This window comes from Heterocephalus glaber, unplaced genomic scaffold (assembly GCF_053883595.1).
Source record: "Heterocephalus glaber isolate CG9 unplaced genomic scaffold, H.glaber_assembly_v1.0 deba00001610, whole genome shotgun sequence".
Classification (NCBI taxonomy): Eukaryota; Metazoa; Chordata; class Mammalia; order Rodentia; family Bathyergidae; genus Heterocephalus; species Heterocephalus glaber.
In genome coordinates this window covers 6,550,516-6,564,527 of record NW_028258381.1, presented here as the reverse complement: position 1 = coordinate 6,564,527, position 14,012 = coordinate 6,550,516, and the positions used below count along the sequence as shown (strand labels likewise).

The window sequence follows — 14,012 nt, the reverse complement described above, 5'->3', positions numbered from 1 at the left end:
CTTTTCTTTCTGAATGGATGCTAAATTTTAGCACATGCAATTTCTTCAGCTATTGAAATGATCATGTGTTTATTTTTTTCTGTTATGGTACATCAAGAATGATGTTTATAAAATTGTTAAACCAACCTGTTCTTTGAAATATAACTTCATCTTAGTATAATTCTCTTTAATATGTTGAATAACTTTATTTGATAATATTTTATTTGGCATCTTAAAATTTTATGTTCCCAATTGATCTAGCTATCTGTAGATTCTTATAGTCATCTTATTAGATTTTATTGTGGAGTGTTAATTTTACTGTTTTTTCTCTATTCATTCTGAAATGAAGTGAGTCTTTTCTAAACCTGGATTTGTCCACAGTGAGACTGTGTAGTTTCCATGGCGTCACACTTTCATTCTGCAATAACAGTAAAGCCACTATGCTATGCTACATGTGCTGATTACTGGGCTCTGCCAAGTGCCACCCTGCCCTCCTCCTGCCTTCTGGTATCCACTTCTCCAAGCAGTGAGGGTAGAGATCTGTCCCAACTTCTGCAGTGTTATGTCAGGACTCAGGAAATGGTAGACACTGTCTACATGTTGGTTTGACAAATGAATAACTGAGTACGATTTCCAGCACATGTTACTGTTTCTGTTCTAATAGCTCCTTCCAAATATTGCTTATGAGTGATTTACTGCTCAGAATGTCATATTCTACTCATTGATTCTCCTACTTGATGCCTAGCTGTTTTCTAGAAGTTATCGTCTCTGAACATATATGAATATGTCAAAGTGGATAAATGAGTTTATTTACTGCCTCAGAATTTTGAATCAGTATGACCAATGGAATTCTGAATTCAAAATTGTACAATGTGGCTACAAATGCTTTGACTTAGATTCATCCTCAATCCTTGGTGTTTTGTGGCTATTTTCACTAATTGTGACAGAGAGGATGCTATACAGTTTCCAAACTCCACCTGTGAAAGCTGATGCAGCTTCTACTTTGTTTGCTAGAATGTTCATCCTTGAAAACTGAACCACACCATGAGAAGCCCACCCTGCTGTGGAGGCCATCTAGGGACCCCTTTAGCAGTTCAAGCCCTCGTACATGATGGCTGCCAGCACAACATCGAAAGAAGACTCGCCACTGAACTCGTACAGGTCCTGACCCACAAAGTCTTCAAGTGTAGGACAGTAGTTATTATTTTAAACCACTTGACTTTGAGGTAGCTTGTAGTGCAACAGTAAATAATTGGGACCTGCTTTTTTATATTTTTTTGTGTATTTTTATTTCATAAAGGTATATTTTCTTAATCTGTTTTTATTGGCATTTTTCCTTTGGAATTGGTTATGATTTTATCCATATTTTGACATTATTCTATTAGCCGTTATCCTCTGCACTGCTTATTTCCTGTCTCTTCATAGCTTTCCTTTTACACAAAGAGACCACATCAGGACTACTAGTTAGCACTGTTTTCTACATTTTTTCTTGAAAAACTGAGCATGATCTATAACAAGATCAAAGGTAATTTGAGCCATTATCTTAATATCTAAAAGGGCAGTGTAGACAATGGTTCAGTTGCATTACAATTTTGAGCTGCTCACATATGTATCCTTCAAACAACCTTTAAGTAACATCATTACAGAGTGGCATATGTGTCACTAGAAGTCCTGTGTTATTGAATTCATAACCTCTTATTTTATTTTATTAAATGTTTCCTTGCTTTACTAATCTTTGCCTCCTCTAGAATAAGGTAGCTAAGTGGATTAATGTTATAATTTGAGATGTCTTTTGAGTTCTATGATTATACTTTTGTGAAACTGTTAGGTTTTAAAATTTAATATAATTTAGTGTTTTGATCTTCAAGGATTTCAAATTGTGAGTAGGTTTATAAATGTTTAAAGCTTCCTGTTCTTCCTTTTATTTTATTTTTTTGCTAAAATTGAAAATTGGGTGTGAACTGCTAAAGACTAAAGCTTGATGTTTGGTGTTTTTCTTCTCTCAGGGGAAGACAAGCAGCCAGGAGAGCAGAAGATTTAGAGTTGAATAATTTCACAATTTCAAACAGCTAAAGCAAAAAAATAACTTGCTTTGCTAATTTAATGATAATGTATGACAACATAAATTACATGCTTAATGTTTTTGCATATCTTACCATTTGAACCTGGAAAATTTGATATCAGAGTCCACTATGAGTCTGTTCATGTTTTCAGTTTAGCTTTAAAGAAGAGTAAATATACTGAGCTGCCTGGGATATCTTATGAGAACTAGTTGACTGACATACTGGCTGTGTTGCTGCTGATTCTAGGTTAGAGCCCTCTTTAAAAGCTACAAAGGCAAAATTTTATTTAGGAATTGATTTAAATTACATTCAGACATAAAACTGAAATACTATTTCATTATTCCTACTCAGAGTATTGGATTACTGAAAAGACTTTTTCAAACACTCAATTGCTATTGAATTGACTATAGTTAAGTATACTTTCAGGATGTCTAGGTATAAATTTACTGACTTCATAAGAAGGCACAGTAATTTGGCATGGCATGATAGAAGTTATTAGCATTTGGAGGGCAATTTTAAAAACTACAGTTTGTCACTTCTGTTTTTCTATTTAGAAATTTAATTCATAATATTTTAATGTATAACAGTTTAAGCTATTTTTAAAAGTTGGGTTGAAATCATTTGATTAGAGAAAAATAATGTAAACTGCCATCTCTAAACATATATGTATGTTAGCCTGTGTTTGTATGAAAATTTTTACTGAGGCCTTTACTTCCTCAATTGTAGCATTTCAGACCATCCCTCACACTGCTCCCAGCCCAGAGGAAAGGGCTTTTGGGCTGCCTCCTGTCCCGCAGCTACCAGCCCAGAGGTAGGGGCTTCTGAGCCACTGTCCCACTGCTCCTGTTCCAGAGGAAGGGGCTTCTTGGCCACCATCCCTCCCGCCACTCCCAGCCCAGAGGAAGGGGCTTCTGGGCCACCATCCATACCACCACTCCTGGCCTCTGTCCCAAATCTCGCAGCTCAGGGAAGGTGAGCCCTGTGGGTGCCAAGAGCAGCCCCACTGCCCCCCCTCCCAGTCAAAATGAGAAAACACGTAAATAAGTCTCAAAACCAGACTTCCAGATCACCTACAGCAACCTCAAAGGGAAATGAGATAGAACACTCAAACCCAACAAAAAGAAAAAGTCATGGCAATGACAAGTCAATATGTTTCAGTTATAACCATCAATGTTAATGGTCTCAATTCACCAATCAAAAGAAATAGACTGGCAGAATGGGTCAAGAAGCAAAATCCAACAATATGCTGCATACAAGAAACACACTTCATTCAAAAGGAAACTCATAGACTGAAAGTTAAAGTGTAGAAAACAATACTCCATGCGACAGGAACCCCCAAAAAAGCAGGAGTAGCTATCCTCTTGGCAGATCAAGTAGATTACAAACCCACACTGATTAAGAGAGACAAAGAAGGACACTACATCCTTGTAAAAGGGAAGAATCCAAGAGAAAGAGATGACAATCATAAATATCTATGCACCAAACACTAGTGTGCCCAACTATATAAAACAAATACTAATGGACATGAAAAGTCATATATGCACTAATACAATTGTAGTGGGGGACCTCAACACCCCACTGTCACAAATAGATAGATCAACTAGACTAAAAATCAGTAATAAATTACTAGAACTCAATCGAACTCTTGAATAAATGAACTTGACAGATGTTTACAGATGTTTCCACCACACAAAATCAGAATACACATTCTTCTCAGCTGTACATGGGTCATTCTCCAAAATAGACCACATACCCACACATAGAACACGTTTAAGTAAGTGCAAATGAATTGAAGTTATCCCCTGTATATTATCAGACCATAGTGTGATGAAATTGGAGAACCATAGCAAAACAAACTGGATAAATTTCATAAACACGTGGAAATTGAACAACACATTTCTGAACAACCAGTGGGTCACAGAGTAAATTAAAGAAGAAATCAGACAGTGCCTTCAATTAAATGACAATGACAATACAACATATCGGAATCTATGAGACACAATGAAAACAGTCTTACGAAGGAAATTCATAGCAGTGAAAAATCACATTAGGAAAACAGAGTGTGCCCAGCTAAACAACCTGATGCTGCACCTCAAGCTTCTAGAAAAAGAAGAGCAGGACAACCCCAAAGCTCATACAAGGGAGGAAATTATAAAGATCAGAGGAGAAATCAATGCAATGGAGGCTAAGAGAATGATACAACAAATCAATGAAGCCAAGACTTGGTTCTTCGAATCAACAAAATTGACAAACCCTCAGCCAACCTTATGAGAAAAAAGAAAGAAAAGGCCCAAATCCATGCAATTAGGAATGAAAAGGGTGAAATTACAACAGACCCAGCAGAAATCCAGAAGATCATCAATACCTACTTCCAGAACCTATATGCCAATAAGATGGAAAACCCAGAAGAAATGGACAGATTCCTAGATACATATGAATTATCAAAGTTGAACAAAGAAGACCTAAAAATTCTGAACAACCCAATATCAACCAATGAAATTGAAAATGTAATTAAAAACTTATCAACTAAGAAAAGCCTGGGCCCTGATGGCTTCACTGCTGAATTCTACAAGACATTTAGAGAGGAGCTACTGCCACTACTGTTTAAACTTTTAAATGAAGTGGAAAGAGAAGCAATACTCCCAAATTCATTCCTGGAAGCAAGCATCACCATGATCCCCAAAGCAGAGAAAGATCCAACTGAAAGGAGAACTATAGGCCAATCTCACTAATGAACATAGATGCAAAAATCCTTAATAAGATAATGGCAAATAGAATACAGAGCGTCATCAAGAAGATCATACACCCTGATCAAGTGGGATTTATCCCAGGGATGCAGGGATGGTTTAATATACGCAAATCAATCTATGTAACACACTATATCAATAGAGCCAAGGACAAAAACCATGTGGTTATCTTCATAGACACAGAAAAAGCATTTGACAAAATCCAACATACATTTATGATAAAAGCCCTATAAGAAATTGGAATAGACGGTCTCTACCTCAAATTGATAAAAGCCATCTTTGAAAAACCAACAGCCAATATCATACTAAATGGTCAAAAACTGAAATCCTTCACAGTAAAATCAGGAACAAGACAAGGATGTCCACTGTCACCACTCTTGTTCAATATAGTTTTGGAAACATTAGCCACGGCAATTAGACAAGAGAAAGAAATAAAAGGAATAAAGATAGGTAATGAAGAAGTCAAATTGTCATTCTTTGCAGATGACATGATACTCTATATAGAAGACCCCAAGAACTCCACCAAAAGTCTTCTAGACTTAATAACCAAATTCAGTCAAGTAGCTTGTTACAAGGTTAACACTCAAAAATTAATAGCTTTCCTCTACACCAATGACAGACTGACAGAGAAATAGGAAAAATAATTCCTTTCACACTAGCATCCAAAAAACTGAAATACCTAGGAATCAAACTAGCACAAGAAATCAAAGACCTCTTCTCTGAAAACTATACCACTCTGTAAAGAGAGATTGAAGATGATATCAGAAAATGTACAGATATCCTCTGCTCCTGGGTAGGAAGGATTAATATAGTGAAAATGGCCATACTTCCAAAACTGCTATCTAGATTTAATGCAATTCCAATTGAGATCCCAGCAGCATACTTCATGGACCTTGAGAAAACAATCCAAAAATTCATCTGGAACAAGAAGAGACCCAGAATAGCAAAAGCAATTCTAGGTAACAGAGACATGGCAGGGGGTATCACAATCCCCAACCTGCAACTATACTACAAAGCCACTGTGATAAAAACAGCATGGCACTGGCAAAGAAATGGACCTGAGGACCAGTGGAACAGATTAGAAGATGCAGAAACAACGCCAGACACACTCAGCCATTTCATCTTTGACAAGGGAGCCAAACACCCTCACTAGAGGAAAGATAGCCTCTTTAATAAATGGTGCTGGAAAAATTGCACTTCAACTTGCCAAAGATTAAAACTAGACCTGTATGTCTCCCCATGCACTAAACTAAAATCAAAATGGATTAAAGATTTAAATATTAAAATAGAAACTCTGAACCAGTTGGAACAGATGTTAGGTAGAACCCTTGAAGATATCGGTGTAGGAAAAGATTTTATGAACAAAACCTCAGTTGCCTGTGAACTAGCAAAAACAATCAACAAATCGGATCTCTTCTTATTAAAAGGCTTCTGCACAGCAAGAGAAACCACCAGCAGTGTGAAGAGACAACCCACAATGTGGGAAAAAATCTTCACCTGCTCTTCCTCAGACAAAGGTCTACTATCTTGAATCTATAAAGAACTTAAAAAGATCAGACCTCCCAAATTTAAAGACCCAATCCGAAAATGGGCATTTGAAATGAACAGACATTTCTCAGACAAAGAAGTAGAAATAGCAAATAAATACATGAAAAAATGTTCAACATTACTGGTCATTTGAGTGATGCAAATGAAAACAATGCTGAGATTCCACCTGAGTCCAGAAAGAATGGCTGCTATCATGAAATCAACCAATAACAAATGCTGGTGGGGCTGTGGGGAAAGAGGAACCCTGCTCCACTGCTGGTGGGAGTGTATACTGGTGCAAACACTGTGGAAATCAGTATGGAGATACCTCAAAGAACTAGGACTGGAAGTCCCATTTGACCCCGCTGTTCCACTGCTGGGGATCTTCCCCAAAGAATTAAAAGAATCTTACCACAGTGATATATGTGTGTGCATGTTCATTGCAGCACAGTTTGTGATAGCTAAAACTTGGAAACAGCCCAAATGCCCATCACCTGCAGACTGGATATAGAAAATGTGTTTTTTTTTTTGATAAAATGGAGTACTACTCAGCCATAAAAAATGAGAAATTAGAGACATTTATAGCTAAGTGGATGCACATTGAGGTGATACTCTTAAGTGAAATAAATAGGACACACATGTATAAATACCAAATAGTTTCTCTAGTGTGAGAAACTGAAAGTGTAAATAAGGACTAAAACGTATAATAGGTAATGTGAAATAGGAAGAAAAGGGCAAAGGGGAAGGAAGTGGGAGAGGTAGGGGAATGGAAAGAAGGGAATGGGATTAATATGAGAAAATGGAAAAATAGGAACAAAATCTTTGTAAATAGGAAGGAATGGAGGGGTTGAAGGGAGGGCTGGGCAAGGGTGAAAAATAAGAACCAAGAGAGATTATGTAAAGGTGCAAATTTCCAATGATGAATGTCATTATATTGTATACCCAAAATGTACCAATGATTAGAATGAATAATCGATAATGCAAAATAGCAACAAAAGGTCCAAAGGGATAAGGTTAGTGGGAGGGGCAGCGGAAGGGAAAGAAGGGAAAGGAAAATGATGAGAAATGGAAAAAATGGAAATAAAGTCTTTGTAAATAGGGAAGGGTGGAGGGGGAGAAGGGAGGGCTAGGAATGGGGAAAAAATAAGAAACAAGATGCATCATGTAAAGGTACAAGTTCCCAATGAAAAATGTAATTGTGTTGTATACCTAAAATGTACCAATAAAAGAATTTAAGAAAATAAATTGTTGCATTTCATCATGAATTCTCTTCCCTTTTAAAATAGACTTTATTAGCATGGCTTATATTGCTTACAGATCATAAAACAGGGAGTTATGTGCCCGTTCTTCCATCTATCCCTCCATGTGTAATACTGTCTAATTCTGATTCCTGTTGCTGTAACAAAATGCAGGGGGGTAGGTAATATAAGAAGAAAAGATGTCTGTTTAGCTCACTGCTTAGGATGGTTGAATGTCTGAGACTGTGCAGGCCTATTGGTTTGGGTTCTGCTTAGGACCCCTTGACTTCATTACAACATGATGGCTGGTATCATGGCAGGAGCACATGTTGGAGGAGAGAGCATCACATCAAGACAGGAAGCAGTGGGCATTCAGGCTCCAGACCCAGCTTTTATAACAATCCACCCTCACAGGCCTTAACCAGGATGCTGTGATAACAACATTAACCCATGCCCAAAGCTTTCAGTGACTGAATTATCCCAAAGGAGACCCCTCCTCTTAAAGGTTCCATTACTTCAACAGTACCACAGTGGGAACCAAGCTTTCAGCACTGGAGCCTTTTGGAGAACCATGTCCACCCCATGGCACATACACAAGTTTTTAAAAATGCATTGTAATATAGGACCATGTAATATGAGAATAGGTATAGGCATTACTTAAAAGCAGGAGGTATAATATAAACCTAGGATAATAACTTGAGTAAGAACTTTTTTTCTGATAAGGGGTTGGATAATAAATATTTTAGTCTTTGTTGTTCAGGAAGCAAAACTGAGGATATAATAAGAAATGAAACACATTTCTGCCATCTTTTCATCAGAATCATAAAAAATATAATAATAAAAATCAAATGTTATTTTCCATTTGTAGTATAGATCCATAGATGAGCTCAACAATAGCAAAAATCTTGACTTCTATGAAGTCATTGGGCTGCTGTGTGTAGGGCAAGTCAGAATATTCAGCTTCTATTTGTGACTAAAATTCACAGAATTGATGAAAGTTAAGTACACCAGCGTGAATAAAATCCTTCAAGACAGGAATTGTTTAATAACATGCAATAAATTAAAATTTTTTTTTGCAAAATACCTACTGGATAATATTATAGCTAGTGGATAATTCTAAGCTTTAGATACCTTACATTTTCAGAAGTTTTATAAAGTTGTCTTAGACTTTTCATCTTCTCACATTGTAACATATTTTAGCAGATTCCACTTCCAATTGTGTTGAATACTTGTCCAAAATTATTCTCTATAGGTGTCCCCTGAAGACTATTCATACAGAACCATTCTTAGTCACAGCAAAGTGTTGACCTCTTGTGCTGTTTTTCTTTTCTTTTTTTCTTTTTTAATTTTTCTTTTGCAGTGCTGGGAATTGAACTCGGGTCTCCTTCATGGTAATGTAGTGTTATACTGCTGAGCTACATTCCCAGCCCTAGACTGTTGGCTTCTTAAACAAACAACACTTAAGTAGGAATGTAACATCTGTTGACTCAACAAGGGTCAAGAAAAAGCATTTGAAAACAATTTGCCTCTTAAAAAGTGAACTATTTATGTTGTCATCAGTGCCTTCTTCTCTAGACCATCTCTTTAAGGCAAAACCAAACAATCTTAGATGAGTTTATTTAATGTGAGTCCATTTCTTTGGCTGGTGTCAACTATGACTCAATTAACTCCCCATTGTTGAGTGGCTTCCCTTTTCTGGCTAACATATAAGGGACTCAAAATTATTTTACTTGTGTTTTTTATTTTTAATTTTTTTTAAAGAAATTCAGCAGTTTTAAGACATGATGTTTTGAATTATCTTATTTTTCTGACCATTGCTGTCCTGTGTATTGGGACTGTTGTGATGAAACATGTCTTGTATATTTTCAGGTCAGCTATAGTGTCACAGCATAGTAAACACAATGCTTTCCCATCCAGTTCCATAGAGTCCACATGTGGCAAGAAAGGAGCCACAAACAATATGCATACAAATTGATGTCTCTGTGTGTCAATAAAACATTGTCTATGGATGTTGAAATTTGAACCTCATAAAATTTTGATGTTCCATAAAATAATCTTCAAAATGTAAAAATTATCTCATTGGGTATAAAAATGCAGGCAATGAGCCAATCTGCTAATGAGCTCTATTTTGCTGTTTTTTGTAGGAAAGTTGGAAAAAATCTTGCAGGTTTTATAGTTTAGGGTTGAGAATCACAAACTTTCTTTCCAGGGTGTTTCAAATTGTTAATCACACTTCTTGTTAGTGTGTTCCATGTCCTGTTTTCACTCAGCTTAAAAGATGAGAGCTGTAGATAAGGCAAGGCAGGCATGGCAAGACACAACAGCATCATGGACAGCTGTCACAGAGAGCCTCATAGAAGGAGAGCTTGCTTACCCATGTTCCCACAACTGCTGTAGTCTTATACCTGTGAATGTACTGATGCCCCTTCCCAGATCAGAACACACCTTTCAGGCATTCTGCTACTTACTTAATACCATTTAAAATTTTTAGAATTATTTGCTTCCTCCAAGTATGTTTTTACATGTTTATTAACAGTCCCAGATGAAATGTAGACAGACTGAAACTTATGTTCAGCAATTAATGTATCAATATTTGGAAATAATCTAGATATTCAATGAATATTATAATTCAACTCAACTGAGCAAAACTCCAAGAGTATGAGTTGCCAAAAAGATTTGGGGAGCTATTTTTTTTTTTTTTTGTACCAGGGATCGAACTCTGGTCCTTGTGCTTGCACAGCAGGCAGCAAAACCACTGAGCTAAATCCACGGCCCTGGGGAGCTCTTTTAAGTGGACATATTTCAGAACAAAACAAAGGGCACCACCAGGAAGTATTTCCTTGTTAACTGTTTTTACCAGCAGTCATCACAAAATGAGGAAATGAAATAGTTAAGTGACCTTTTCTTCCTATTTTGCATTATCGATTATTCATTCTAATCATTGGTACATTTTAAGTATACAATATAATGACATTCATCATTGGAAATTTGCACCTTTACATAGTCTCTCAAAGGGGTAGGGGTAGTGGGAGGGGCAGGGGAAAGGAAAGAAGGGAAAGGAAAAATGATGAGAAATGGAAAAAATGGAAATAAAGTCTTTGTAAATAGGGAAGGGTGGAGGGGGTAAAGGGAGGGCTAGGAATGGGGAAAAAATAAGAACCAAGATGCATCATGTAAAGGTACAGTTCCCAATGAGAAATGTAATTGTGTTGTATACCTACAATGTACCAATAAAAGAATTTAATAAAAAAAATTCAAAAGGAAAAAATGGAAACAAAGTCTTTGTAAATAGAGAAGGGTGCAGGTGGTGAAGGGAGGGCAGGGGAATGGGGAAAAATATAAGAAGGTACATCATGTAAAGGTATACGTTCTCAATGATAAATATAAATGTATACCTAAAATGTACCAATAAAAGAATTTAAGGAAAAAAAAAAGAAATGTTAAGTGAAATATTTCTTCTTGTTTTACTGCCATGTTTAATATCTGTGAAGTAATGAACTCATCACTTCCGCTTACACAATTGCTTTTATGCTCAACTCATAGTTTTATTATTTTAAACATCTGATAGAGACAAAAAGTTGTGGATTTGCATTATATTTAGTCCTGAAAACTTTGAGGATGTGCATGTTTTAATTATATTAACAACATTCTTACATGCTAAAGATTATCCAGGTTGTGTAAACTTGAAAAACATTTGGGTTGGTTCTTCTTTTTCTGAAATAATACTTCATTTATACAAAGATTTATTTTTCTTAAATCTAAGTGTAGAACACTTTAATAATAAATTTTATGACACTATAAAGGGATAGACGAATACACATACACATATAGGCATGCACAAATATGTGGACAGAAACAGAGCTAGTGCCTTCATTTAAAAATTTTAGCAATGTGCAGATACAAATGTGCAGCACAAAACTTACCAGTTTATTAAGAAATGTCTGTATCCAAACTACTCTTCCAACCAGTGGACTAATATTTTCTGCGTATATATCTAAAGATTTTGACCATTTGTAAAAAAGACTTCTAAGATTTTTTTATTTGTCTTCTATAAGGATCTTTTTAAAAAGACATTTAATCCTTTAGTTGCCTGTGTATACCACTGAAAGAGTGCATTCTATTGTTTTTGTGACATTTTGGATCTTTTTAGTCTTATGTACCTCATAAATGAACATTTTTATCTATGTTAAAATTTTCCCACTGCAGCCTCTGTAATTCTAATTTGTCCTTAGTATATTTTTAAAAATATACAAGTTTTGAGCCCATACATTTTGTGCATAAATTTAATTAGGATCCCAAAGAGTGGAATCCCTGACTTCTTAAAACTTTGGAGAAACTCATTTTCAAAAGTACCTACCCAATGCCTTTAACTGGATAATTGAGTCTGTTTAATTATTGGATCCAGTATGATCATGGACCCAGTCCAGTAAGATAAATTTGGAGAGCTCAAAACAAATATGCAGTTCTTGAATCTGCGCAAGAACTCAGTCTTAACCCTAGTTCCCATGAGAGATCAGGGATGCAATGGGGCCTGGTGGATACCTTTACTCAGTTACTTGGTGCTCTTAAGGGTCACTGGAGGTCTACTCCAGATCCCGCTTCTGACACCAAACTGTTGAATGCTTTAGAGAACTCTTGTACAATGTTGGCAAGATGTAAATTAGTACAGCCATTAAGGAAAATTTTGAATGTTTTTTAAAATGTCAGAAATAGAATTACCATATGATCAGACAATTTATCTGTTAGAATAACTAAAGGAAAAAGAAATTAGTATTTCTAAGAGATGTATGCAGTTCCATGTTTGTCACAACACTATTCACAATTGCCAAGATATGAAATAAAAGAATTCAATGGAGAATGGTTAAAGAAAATATGGTACACATACACGATAGAATGTTAGTGGAGCTTTAAAAAGAAGGAAGTCTTGCCATTTGCAGCAACATGGATGGAACCAGAAGATATTATTTTAAGTAAAATAAGTGCAAAGAGACAAATCTGATTAATGTGTGGAAGCTGAAACAGTTGAACTCATAGAAGTAGAGAGTTAAGTGGTGGTTACCTGAGCCTTGAAAGTCTGGGTAGAAAAGGAAATGAGAAAAGATTGGTCAATAAGCATAACATTATAGTTAGGAGGAATAAATTCTAGTTTTTTACAGCACAGGAAGGTGACTATAGTTAGCAATAATTTATTGTATACTTCAAAGTAGCTAAAAGAGATGTGAATGTTCTCATGAGAAAAAAGATAAATATTTAAGATACAGTTATACTAATTATACTGATTTGACCATTACACATTGTACATATGTATCAAAATATCACATTATATTGCTAATACATATAGTTGTTATGTGTCAAAAAAGAGAAAATTTTGGGTAAATTAAATTTAGCAGAGTTTGAGCAAAGAATGATTCATACATGGTATCACCAGCACCAGCAGAGGTTGGGTGGTATTTATAGGTAAAGGAAAAATATATAGAAACAGCCTGATGGGCTCCAGCCTGGCATACCCTTCTTCAGTGTGGTCTGAACAGTTGGCAGCCTGCAACTGGCTGATGGCCACTTGCTGTGACTGATGGAAACTCAGATATTTGTTATAAGAACACACTCAAGCTAGGTTGTGGTTCTTTTACATACTAAGTTAGATTGCAGTTTGCCACATAGGCTACCTCAAAGTAGGAGTCAGCCTCAGGCCACATGTAGGTTAAGAGAGATCCTAAATATTTACTGTAAAGGATACATACTTTTTGAAGATAATAAACAGAAGTGTGCAACTAATTTGCAACAACTGTGCTTTTATCCTCCTAACCTGTGTCTGCAAACTTATTATAATCTGTTGCTCTCCTATATTCTTGGAATCACCATATTTATATCCTTATTCAAACAGACTTGATTTTCGTTTGGCACAATATTTTGGTTTCATTGGATTCCCAAACAATAATTAGTAGGAGAGGCAGGATTTAGAAATTTTAAGTCCAGGCATTTGGGAAAGTTACTTCATTAAGATGGACACCAGCAAGACTTTTGAATTTCTTTTGATCACTTCCTTCGAGTTCTGTCAGAATGTAAGTGGATTAAAATTTACAGTTGCTCAATATTTGTTATGTGAGAGGATATTTTAATGACATAGGGATTATTACATGTGTGCTGATTATGTCTTTTTGGAAATCTCAAATGAATGTGATATGTTTGCCAGTTTTCTCCCATCAAAGGGAAAACAATGAAAATAGAAAATTGGGGAAAATCAGTGCTTGGAAATTTTCCAAGTGTAGCTTCTAAAGTTGCAAAATGTTAAACTTTTAGCTACAATGAAACACTGCACATTTTTTAAAAAAAATGTTTAATTCTATTGAAAACAAAAGCAAATGTAAAGATGCAAACATATACTTCACAGTTAACTTCTGGAAGATCTGTTCATCATTTTACCAGCCTGAAACAATTGAGATAGCACCCATGTTACT

At 35.8% G+C, this 14,012-nt stretch overlaps 1 protein-coding gene across 1 annotated transcript in view; it reads left to right on the top strand.

Annotated features, from left to right (window-relative positions):
- Wdr27 (WD repeat domain 27) overlaps positions 1-5,543 on the top strand; it is a 187,757-nt gene extending 182,214 nt beyond the window's left edge. The window contains 1 exon segment of the mRNA XM_087196013.1: positions 994-5,543. Coding sequence (XP_087052139.1) covers positions 994-1,015 — 22 coding nt within the window. The 3' untranslated portion in view covers positions 1,016-5,543.
- The last annotated feature ends 8,469 nt before the right edge of the window (positions 5,544-14,012 follow it).